The following is a 12,650-nucleotide window of genomic DNA, read 5'->3' on the forward strand; positions in this document are numbered from 1 at the left end:
GTTATATTTCACTTTAAAAGCTCTTTTATTATCCCAGCGTTAAGTGTATTTTTGACATTAGTGCGACTCGAACCCATATGCTCGATAACCCAACTCCACAAGCAGGATTCCGTACTACCCATGGGTTAAACGGTATTCTTAGTGTTGTCGTATTCTTATTGCACCAATAAAAGTCGTTATATAGTTTGACGTTTTTCGTGCGCGTGCAAAAAATTAAAAAAAAGATAATAATGTTTAAACTTGAACTTGTTTTCCAGGTTTTAAAATTATATTTTGGGATAAATACGTTAAACCCTTATTCCCCAAATATATTATAATTTTATAATAATTATTCACCATAATTGTTTAAGGTTTAAATTCTTAACACAGCACATTTATATATAAATTGGTTAATATTGGTAATTTTATAACGCAAAAAATCAAAATAAATTTAATTCTTTTAAAAACTATTTCTTAGTTTTAAAACCAAACAAAAATTTAAATTAGTTTATATTAAAGTTTACTGCCAATAAAAACTTTTGACAAAAAGCAATAAAAGATAAACATAAGTAACAAGAGCTAGTTAAACTAATGACAGCAATTAGTATAAAATAAAAAGCTGCCAAATAATTAAAATCATTTTATTTATTATTATATCATAAATATTGTTAGCAAGATAAGACATTAGGTAAAAATGTCGTTGGAATAATTACTATTAAAACTACATCTACAAGTTATATAAAACTTTGTTAACAATAATTTCAAGAAGTGTATTAGTTAAACAACTGCAAAATAAAATGGAATGACTGCAAATTCTAAAAAAATGGATTTTCTAATTAGTTATAATATATAAATAATAATATAAATAACAATATAATATGTTTATTATTATATGGGATTATTATATATTTTTTTAAAATACACACAAAAAATAAATAAAAGAAAGTTGACTTAAAAGAAGGATAAAAACAAAAAAAGGATTTCTTAAAACAATATTTAAAATTTCATTTTTGTACATTATTTTACAGTTTTTTTTGTGAATTTATGTTTGAAATTTTAATATTTAAGGAACTAATAATACACCATTTAAAAGAACCAAAATGGACCATTTAAAAGAACCAAAATGAACCATTTAAAAGAACCAAAATGTACCACTTTAAGAGATCAAATCGGCCATTTTGAGGAACCAAAATGAACCATTTTAAGGAACCAAAATGGACCATTTTAAGAAACCAAAATGAACCATTTAAAGAAACCAAAATGGACCACTTTAAGGAACTAAAATGGACCATTTAAAGAAACCAAAATGGATCACTTTAAGGAACTAATAATAAACCATTTAAAAAAAAAAATTAACCATTTTAAGAAACCAAAATGAACCATTTTAAAGAAACCAAAATAGACCTATTTACCTAACATAAATCAAATTATAAGAACATTAAAGATTTGATTTAAGTTTTAGCCAAAAAATATTTTAGACTAAATACAATAAACCATTTACAGAATAATGTTACTACAGAAAAAAAATTATTTAAAGTTTAAGAAAAAGTTCAAAGATTATTTTAAACTTTTTCTGGACTTTGTTTTAAAATAGAATTAAAATCAAATCTTTTAGATCAATAAACTTAACTACATACAAACCACCAGTATGCACCTTTACAGTTAGTTTCGGATTCAAAGTTCTAATTATTTGAAAACTAAACATTGCTAACATTTTTGGGTTTGTGAAATAGCTGTTAAAGTTATAAATTGGTATCGGATTATTTTATATTCATTTAGTTTAAATATTGGGCAGTTTGTTGAATTAATCAATAAACGTGCAAAAAAAATAAGAAAGAAATTGAAGATATGTTAATTTTTTGGGGAAGATTTTAGGAACTCAAATAAAGGACGATTTTAAACAAGATTTACTTGTTTTTACCAGGAATCATAAAAAGTTTTTTAATTGTTTTGTAATCTCGTTTATTTAATATATATTTAAAAATAAAATTTGTAACAACATATACATTCTAATAAATATTTAACCTAATTTTATATTAGTTGGATGTTCATTTTAAGTTTTAACTTTAAATGCGGTGGCACAGTCGGAAAATTTTGAAGTATGCAATTCCTTCCACATAGTAACCATTTCTTCGCTGTTTAATTTATGCAAAGTCATAATTTCTCGATAAATACAAATATCCTTAGGTCTCTTAATTCCCCAACTTTTAAAACCTTTATGATTTTGTGGCTTCATGCCAAGTTTCTTTAAACAAACCCCGAGAAACGCATCGTCGATCGGAATTATCGGCGTTACCTTAGTAACCTCAAATATTTTCTTAGAAACGAGTGATGACATCACAAACCCCCCTCCTGAGACATAGGGGGGGTAATATTTTTCGTTCCAAAGGTTCGTTGAAACATAGTATTTACTTTTTGGGTCAGTTATGCGGGGTGAGGGGTACAAAACTGACCCCGCAAATAAGTTTTTAGCTTCCTCCGAGTTTAAGGAGAGGAGATAGTCGACGATGTTGTGGATGTTGACGAAAACGTCGTCGTCGCCCTGGGTAACAAAATTGGGGTTAAAAATATTTGAATTTTTATAAATTTCGCACGAAAATTTTGGGATTATTTAATATTGACAAAAAACCTGTTTTTAACTGAAGCAAAAAATTGGGGATTTTTGAATTAAAAATCTGTATTAAAATGGATTTAAAATTAGGTTTAGAATGTTTTAAAAATCTTCTTAAATGGGTAAAAAAATTGGGGCCAAAAATTTTGACATTTATTATTGTATAATTAGGATAATAATTTAGATGATCTTCTGTAAAAAAAAATTTTCTCTGTTTTTCTACATTAATACAAGACAAATATTGCTTATTTCCGTTTTAAATATTAATTTAAATAGAAAGGAAGTATTAGTGTTAATGTATTTTATAGTAAATTGTATATATAAAATTTTTTCATCAAATTTAAAATTTAATATAGTGTTTTTTATGTTAATTTAACATTTTGCAAATTTAAATGTGATTTATTTTGGTAATTAATTTAAAATAATAAAATAACAACATTGTTAATAACACAATGTTTTTATTATTAGATCATAACTTTTTTTTAAATTAGTCAAAAAATAAAACATTTTAAATTCAAAACATAATCAAAAACTGGCCATTTAATAAATGGTTTTATAAATATGTTTATAATTCTAAAAAAATGTAGACTGTATCAAAATAAAACTATTCAATTATAAAATATTGTAAAACTGAGTAAAAAGGGTTTTAATAAGCCTAAAAATTATATAAATTAAACCAATTTAAAATAAAACAAGACTTTAAAGTTACAACTTTAATTTTCAAATTGTTAGAAATAAAGTTTTTCAAGTTCTAACGCCCAAACTACAAAACCAAAATAAAATTCACGTTTTAGTTCAACCACAAAATCCACAATTCCCAGAATCTTAAAATCACAAAAAATTGACATTTCATGCTACTTGGGTTGTGTAATTCTTTAATAAAAACAAACTTAACTTAAATACACTTCACGTATTGTTATAACTAATATAGAAAGTGTTTAAAACTTCAAATAATTTTGTCTTTATAACATATAAACCAATGTTTAAAATATACTAATTATGGGATGTTTTAATTATGTTATTTTGTCATTTTCTTAATAACTATATTATGTACACATTGTTAGGTTGCTTATATTGCTTATAGTGTTAATATTAAGTTTAGAAAACAAGAAAAGAATTGACAAAGTTGTTTAAAATAGAAATAAAACAAGAGGGGCCACTAAAACTAAAACATACTTAGTATAAATTTAAACAATAAGACTGTTTTGTAGTTTGAACAGAATACTGTATGGAGATTGGAGACAATAAACCACTTCCCGCTATTATTCTGCCGATATATATTAAATATAAAACCTATTGTAAATCATATTTTTGTTTAAATATTTAACAGCTCATAGGCAAAATTAAACAAAAATTTGCACCATTGTGCTAATACCACAAAAATAAGTTAAAAGTAAAAGAACTAAAAAAGTAAAGATATTAAAACTGAATTCTTTTTTAAATTTAGGTAAAGAAAAAATATTTTCTATTTAGCCCTCTTAAAATATAGGTTTAACTTTTACTGAAGGTTTACGTGGAACCACTTAATACGTAATGGTTCTATAACATATAAAATCTCTGTTTTAAGTTGTTTTTAACATTTTACTTTTACTGACATTTAACCTACTGTAACATTAGTTTATCATTATTCATTAGTTTTTTACATTGTTTTTAAAATATATGTGGGAGTTTGTTACACATTAAACTAACTTTTTAGTTATAAATAAAACATAGTTTTAATGATTATTTTAGCTAGATGGTCCCACTCAATTAGAACAAAATACAAAAACTCATTCATAATCTATATACCAATAACTATAATATATATAGTAAAGAAATTTCAAAAATATTTAAATATGAGTACAAATTGTATAATTACTATTTGTGGTGCACGGACAATTATTAATTGCCAATATATTATGACAGTTAATTAATAGTAACCAGGCAAATGGGGTAAAATACAACCTATAGGAGGTTTTTACAGCCTATAACATAGCCTATAATACAGCCTACAAAATACAGACCAAAATATATTAATTATAAGTATACATAAACTAAATAATAAAATAACTTAAAAGTATAAAATACTAGTTTTTATCTTTTAAAAACTAATATTAAAAAAAATATTTGTATTTAAAATTAATTTAGTCATAAGTTTAATATTAAAAACTTACTTTAAATATAAATCTAGTTTGAGGACAGTAAGTGGTCATCCACTTCATAAACATAATATCTTTGATGGTGAGGTTTCGAAACGAGTCATGGAAATCCCCTTGTATGATGTCATGATACTCCTCAACTTCTCGCTCCAGGAGGAACTGTTTCTTGTCATCCGGACCCACAGCTACAAGGAATATTCTGAAGAAGATTTAGGAAGGAATTATTTCAATTTAATATTTTTTAGGTTGACTGTTTTTTTTACTTTATTTTAACTATTCGATAGCCTGCCTTATAGTCGGTATTTTAATTCTTGTAATATGGTCGCAACTCTCAACTAATTTTCGCATGTGATAATTTACCCACGAACCACAAACTGCAGTTCAATTTATTTTGTAGGATTAATAATTGGACTTACAGAATCATCCCCTAAACTCTATTATATATTTATAGATTAAATATTTAAACAATTCTAATAAAATTTTCTTTTTACACCCACACAAATAATTAAGATCAAACTTCATTGAAATCCATTACTCAACATTTAAATTTATTTTAAACAAAACAAAAAACTAAGCACTATAATGCTTTCAATGGACAAAAAACATAAATATATGTGTGTTTAATAACTTAGAATTAATACTGTAAGTAGACTAGCAAAATAATAGTAAAAAATATTCCGTAAACAGGCTTTCAACTAGTTGTTTAATAAAAATTGAATGTTTTTATTAACCTTTTTTTCCAGTCAAGGAATCTTATGTTTTTACTATAACATTTATTTAATTGAAGTTGTTAATCATCCATTTAGGGGTATAACTAAAATATTTAGAACTATAACTATATTCTCCTAATGGTGATAAAAAAGCTTTTAAAAATGTTACTATGATTTTCAATACAAAAATAAATCTAATTATAGCAATTATAAACTTTTATAAACCATTCAACTTTGAAAAATCTTATTGACTATTTTATTACCTTTTCTAAAAAACACAAATTTAATAAAACCTAATTATAGGTCATTAGGAAACTGTAATGCTTATATCGCTTTTTCTAAACAAACTTTTCTTACAACACAATACAACAAAAACTTTAGAATATATTAATAATAAAAATTCTTTATTTAACCTTATCTTGAAGTTTACTACAGGCATTATATATTTTAAACAATTAAGAAACAATACCCAAAATTAACTGCAAATTATGATAATAATTCCTTCATAAAATTACTAACATTATAAAGTAATTATATCATACACTTCAAAAGCAATAGAACCCTTAAAACCACTTTAAGTAAAATCTACTTAAAAAACTACCAACCTTCTGATGATAATTCCTTCCACGTTACTTTCATTCCCCCATGTTTCCCTGATTGATTTTCTTCTGTCGAACTGGGAGGTGGTTGATTTGATGACAATAAGTAGAAACACAGGTAGGGGGTTTAAGTCTTCACCCCTGCATTTGTCTGGTTCATTGTAGATATATGGGTAATATTTTTGCTGGAGATATAATAAAAATTGTGGTTATAACTAGGGATGGGCTGAAATCCAAATTACTCGGATTCGACGAACCCGAGTATTTTGTCGCGATACTCGGCCGAGTCCGAGTACTCGGTTATGATGTCATTTAAACGTATATAACTGTTCACGAGAACCTTTCCCGCATAATTTTAAAACTGCAAAATTTGCCAAAAAACACGTATTTATGGATTATAAAAGGTTTAACGTTGGCAAAACTACTTACCGCTGATAGCAATATCATTTTAAGTCCAAACGAAAATGTTAAAGTCTCAAATTTATTATGCGTAAAATTTAGTAAAAATAGTGTAGTAAAAAGTGTATTAGTTGCGCAATTGTTGCTTAAATAACGTAATATAATTAAGAGTAGATTATAAATTATTAGAAAAAGGCAAACCTCGTGTTTTTTTATGTTTAGTAAATCGTATACGATCTTAAATGACAAATTATTACTCGGCGTCCGAGTACTAAAAAATGCTGCTCGACGAGCACGAGTATTAAAATATGCTTAATACTCGGGCCAAGTACTCGGACTCGGATTCGATTGGCCCATCCCTAGTTATAACTAACATATTTATTTTTTTTATAAAGCTTGAATCACAAAAAAAATTGGGCAACAAGAATACAGCCTTTAAAGAAAAGAATATTCGTTGTTTTTTATCCTTTACCTTAAAAGGTTAACTTTACGACGTAAACATAAAGTAACATTTATTACCCCAACCTAGTTTTAAATTGACTTTGGCAGTTTTGGATATTAAAGATTAGAAATGCTCAACAATAAAAATGTATTGTTACGTCTTAATTAAGGGGGCTACAGCATAAGATCAAAGGAGATAGAACCCAGGGTCTTATGTAGTCCAGTCTGAAAAGTAGGGCAGTTTTCGATGAGATCTCGAGCATGCAAGCATAAAAAATGGCGTGACCATGCGCGCCGCGTACTACAATTTTCGGTCTACGCATGCATGCATGATTTATGTTGGCGTGTTTTACTTAAATCTAGCTTAAATATACAAGGAGTCAGTATTGCGCAAATGTAAATTTTTTTAAAAACCAAACGTGTAAAACGTTAATTTCGGGCGTGCATTTTTTCACCGAAAAAAATGTTGTGTGTGCACGCTGCCCTACTTTCCAGACTGGCATGTAGTGATGCCAAGTGTTTCAACTACTATATTATGCCACCTGTAATTCTTATAAATATAAATTGGAAATTTTTAATTTAAATAATACCTGAGAATATTCTAATTGTTTTTCTGGAGTTGCTTCTTTTTCTTTTTTCTCAGATTCTACTTCACGCGTCACCGATTTCTCGGCATTTCTTAAATACTCAACTTTTTCTGATTCCAGTCGACGAACAGTGTTCGTTAATTCAATAAATCGAGCCGCAAAATAAAACATATTAAGTAAAAAAATAACAACAATAAATCCCTTCACGAAATTAACTCGATGCTTCCATAAACAATTTGCAACTGAAAGTGAATTATTGCTCGAGTAAGTCCAGTTGGCACCATTTTTTACAGCCATTTAAAGTCTTTTTAAGCACCTTGGTTGTTTTGGAACAATATCATAAAGAAGTGGTGCACCAATACCTGAGATTGTTGATAATCTAAAATAGAAAAAATATTAAGTTTATTATTGTAGTCTTAAGTGGACAGCGTGATGTAGTGGTAAGAACTTTTGCTACACCACACATGAGGTCGTGGGTTCAATCCCCACTGCTCTCATGCTGCAGCACCCTTGAGTAAGGTGCTATAAATGGTATAAACTTCTGCTGAGCCAACACTTAATCAGCAGCTTAATTACCGGGCAGTTATAATTTATAATATCCCAAACTATCAAAGGCAACTCGAGACTGGGTTGGGATAACTGTTGTTACTCTGTATTTAGGTCGCGCATTTGACTTTTCCACATGGAGGACAAAGATATATACAAAACAAGTTCAGGTCAGTAGTGTGGTGTAGTGGTCAAAACACTCGGCTTTTATGTTGAACTGAACTTAATAAGGCGTTATAAATGATGTAAACTCCCACTTAGTCAACACTTATTTAACAGTAAAATTATCGACGAATTTTAATCTATATTATCCAAAACCGACAAAGGGAGGCTGGGTTGGGGTAACTAACAGAACTAATGTTACTCTAAGTTAATGTCATTAAGTTGCCAGTTTACATATATTATAAGTATCAAAGTACCTAAAATTAAACTTAGGATTTATACTATCCAGCTATCCGACTATCATTTCTTTACTTTTTACGTTAAAAAAATTATAATAAAGACAAAAAAAACAAAAAAATATCGAAAAAAAATATTTAGATTAAAATTACAAAATTTAACATCTTAATTTAATAATGACTAGTTAGCTAAATTATAAAATACTCACCATTAATTCTTTAAATCAAATAAATCTTGTATTTCATGAATAAAAATGTAAAAAGGTTCAACTTTTTCCCATTCCTAACACCGGTGTTAAGAAATACGTCATAATTAAACAACAATAGTATTTAATTTTTGTTTATCCTCAATATATTAATGCATTTTAGGATTTAAATTTAATAAAACAAAACTAAATTTGATTACTTAAATTTATTAATTATATTGTAAATAATATTTAATTTATCAACTTATAAACTTTTAAAACTAGTAAATTAAATAAACACTAAGATTCTGTTAAAAATAATTAATGGCAAAGTGATTGATAATCGCATTTCCGTTGTTTGTGTTTACATTTCACAAAAATCAAATTTCCTGAACAAAAATAAAACCTGTTGCATCAAATTCTAAAATATTTTTAAACAAAAAATAAATTAAAGTCTTAGACCAGTCATGGGTAAAATAAAAGTTTTTCGTATGTAATAGACAGGTTTTTGTGACGTCATACTACTATCCTGTTTAGTCATTATGTATGTGTGGTTTCGTTAACATAAAAACATATGTAAGCTAAGATTAAAGATTGAAAGTCAAAAACGAAAAAATATTTGAATATTTAGCATAATCTGTAAAATAGTAGAAATATTTATATTCAAACTAAAAAGAATTTAAGTAAAAACTTGAAGTAGATGTCTACACGTTCTAGTATTCAATTAAACCCAGTTGTTACAAGGCAAAACAATGATAATGAACAAACAATGAATCAACAATCAACAAGTGACAATACAACAACAATCACAATCGAACAAGAACAAACGACCATTGTTCCAAACGTAATTTAAATAAGAAATAACTTAAAATTCATTTTGAGAAAATAAATCTCATATCATAAGAATTAATATTGTCTATGACGCCATAGTTATTATTAACATTTAACAATGGTTTATTGTTGACAGAGACATCTGAAAGTGTTTTGGGGATTGTTTGGATTCTTCAGACGATGTTTAATTTTTTTTTTAATAATTATTTTGACAAATTCTAAAATTCTTGTCATACCAGGAATCGTGAAATCGATTTTCAAGGTATGTGACGTCATAAGTAAATGAAACTTTTTGTGACGTAATATCCGGTTAAAATATTTATTTTTAAATGTCTTAACTTAAAAATTAGTAATTTTTTAAAAGCATTTTTTAAGTAATTAAGTTTTTATTTTTTTGTATTTTTATTGTAAATTTATTTTATGTATTTAACTTTTACAATTTTATTTATTGTTACGTTTACGTAGTTCAAAATTAAAGCTTTTATTGTTACGTCATATAAGCCTTTAAACCTGTTGTTGTTTAGTGCCTCCCTATTATTACGTTGCAAGTATTCGTCTCGAAACGAAACAAAACAATTAGAAATTTCTGGAAAAATAAATTCGCGGTTTTTGTTTTCGCTGGATTGTTGATTTCCTGGCTTTCCGATGCTTTTCTAGAATTTAAAGACAACGAAGACACACAAGTTCTTTTTACAATCGGTGGGTTTGTGATGTCATTACACTTTATTATAACGTCATAATTTTTTTAAATTCTGATTGGTTAATTTTAACAAACTTTTTATTTATTTATTATAAATTAATTGCGGTAATTAATTAAATAACCTATTTTTTTTAATTAATTAACTTTTTTATTTAAATAATTATTGTTGAACCGGCAGCGTGGTGTAGTAGTCAGAACACTTGCTACACCACACATGAGGTCGTGGGTTTAATCCCCACTGATCTTATGCTGTAGCGCCCTTGGGTAAGGCGCTATAAACGGTATGAACTCCTGCTGAGCCAGCACTTAATCAGCAGCTTAATTATCGGGCAATTATAGTCTCTATAATATCCCAAACTGCCACAGACAACTCGAGACTGGGTCGGAGTATAGTTGTTACTGTATGTTAAAGCTGTGAATTTGTCCGACATCGAGGATAAAGTTATATACCAAAATAAATAAATAATTTTTTTTCTAGGATTATTTATCGCAAGTTTGGGTTTATTTTTTTACTCCTGCGCTTTCGGTTGGAAACCGTTTAAGTCAAGGTTATTATGGAGGAGTTGTATCGCCACTGCGTTGAGTTTAGCGTGAGTATTATGACGTCATAGTTAGTGTTATTCTACTTTATTGTATTAGTGTAAGTAGTGACTTTTTAATCTTATTTGCAAAAAGAGATAAAAAAACTAAAAAAAAGTTTTGTGACGTCATAAACATTTTATTACAACATAATATAACTAAAAGGCATCTGCATACTTTTTGAAAACTATGATTCCGAAGACGGCTTTTTACTGAAATTTAAGTTTATATGTATTTTAAAAAATTAAGGGCATTCAGGGTAGGGTTGGGGTAAGCTAGGATTAATAAAAAATGTATAAATAAAAGTTAAATCGTGTTTTTGGACATTTTCGGAGAACCGTCCATTTAGTAACAAAAATTTCGGTAAACTACATTTTCTAGTTTTGTATACACGACAAGTAGTGCAGGATCACTTAAAGATAGAGGATTAGAAGTTCAAATTGGGATTGGATTTTATGTTGTTGGATTATTCTTGGTACAGTGGAGAGGGTGGGCCAGAATCTCACTTTACGATTTTGTGGATGGTAAGTTTTAAGGTTTTTATTAGTACGAAAAATTTAATATAAAAAATAATAGTTGAAGGCCAGCTTGTGGTCGAAATTTTAATTGTTGTAATATGGTTGCAACTCTTAACTAATATTAAACCGGCACCGTGGTGTAGTGGTAAGAACACTTGCTAATCAGCAATATGATTATCAGGCAATTATATTCTATAATATCCCAAACTGCTAAAGGCAACTCGAGACTGGGTCGGAGTAACTGATGTTACTCTATGTTTAAGTCGCGCATTCGACTTTCCCACATCGAAAATAAAGATATATACGAAAAAACTGCAGTTTTGTTTATTTTAAAAGCCTATGGATTAGACGTACATATATATGTATGTCATTTAAACAGGGGGGAAAAAAGCTAAACATATTTTTATTGATAACAAATTTACCTTTTGCGTTTTTTTTTTTAATTTTTATTACATTTAATGCGGCTCATTTACATTAAAGTTTAGAAATTAATTTATTTTTAGCAATTTTTATGACGTCATAGTAAGCGACAAACAAAACATCTGTTAACAATTAACTATTTTTTCCCGATTTGTAAAAAAAACTGCTTCGTCATTGTGTGTAAAAATCGAAAAAAAAATTTACATTTTTTAAAATTAATTTTGAAATTTTTTTACATAGTAATTAAGAATAATTTTTTTCCAGGTCGAGTTTATGAAATATTTGGAGCCTTTGGATCGACTTTAAACCTCATCTACGGAGGCTTACTTTTAATGTTTCCGTTGAATGAGTTAGAACTTATTAGAACAATTATTTTCTACTTGACTCAACTTCTGATCGCACTCTCAGTACTCGATGGAGACAATATTGAGTGGACTCAAGATATTAACGACGCAAAGAAAAAGTAAAACTTGAAAATTTAAGTAACTTTTATTTAAGACAATATCAATAGTTTTAAGATAGTCTCTAAACATTAAGATGTTGTTTATTTATTTTTAACAAGAAAGGGAGGTATATAGAAAGTTTTTGGCCAAATAGCATGACATTGCTGGTAATCGAACTTTGAGACCTTTACTCAATGCAATACCCACGTTTCCTTCTTCCTTGATGTTGTGGAACAGTAATGGGACTTACCTTATTGCCGTAACATCACCCGATCTTGGGTTTTAAGTTTGTATATAAAGAAAATGCAATTGTATAGCGTTGTTGTTTAGACAGGGCCACAGCAAGAATCGAACTCTGAACCTCATAAGGCGATTTTTAATATCATAAAACCCTTGAAACAACAACCAAAAATATTTTTTTCCAGAAAAATTCGATTAGAATCAAGTACAGAAAACGCGAAGTCGTTTTTCCGGGAATTCCCTAAAATATTATTTGGTTGGATATTTTCATAAATATTTCAAATATTAAACTCAAATAATTAAAATATTTTTAAACATTTTAATTG

The 12,650-nt window shown here is 27.7% G+C and overlaps 2 protein-coding genes across 2 annotated transcripts; one reads left to right on the plus strand and one right to left on the minus strand.

Annotated features, from left to right (window-relative positions):
• Positions 1-879: 879 nt before the first annotated feature.
• LOC145741310 (beta-1,3-galactosyltransferase 1-like) lies at positions 880-8,710 on the minus strand. Its single transcript, XM_082558879.1, has 5 exons — positions 8,618-8,710; positions 7,468-7,843; positions 6,044-6,222; positions 4,744-4,927; positions 880-2,521 (listed from the first exon to the last, which is right to left on the minus strand). Exons 2-5 carry the CDS (start codon positions 7,759-7,761, stop codon positions 2,033-2,035), a joined length of 1,146 nt encoding a protein of 381 aa, XP_082415005.1. The 5' UTR covers positions 7,762-7,843; positions 8,618-8,710; the 3' UTR covers positions 880-2,032.
• A 477-nt stretch (positions 8,711-9,187) lies between these two features.
• LOC145741311 (uncharacterized) lies at positions 9,188-12,619 on the plus strand. The gene is made up of 7 exons (XM_082558880.1): positions 9,188-9,437; positions 9,561-9,686; positions 9,949-10,123; positions 10,603-10,714; positions 11,085-11,227; positions 11,906-12,104; positions 12,510-12,619. The coding sequence occupies exons 1-7, from the start codon at positions 9,294-9,296 to the stop codon at positions 12,595-12,597; spliced, it is 987 nt and encodes a 328-aa protein (XP_082415006.1). The 5' UTR covers positions 9,188-9,293; the 3' UTR covers positions 12,598-12,619.
• Positions 12,620-12,650: the final 31 nt, after the last annotated feature.

Source organism: Corella eumyota, chromosome 2 (assembly GCF_963082875.1).
Source record: "Corella eumyota chromosome 2, kaCorEumy4.1, whole genome shotgun sequence".
Lineage (NCBI taxonomy): Eukaryota > Metazoa > Chordata > Ascidiacea > Phlebobranchia > Corellidae > Corella > Corella eumyota.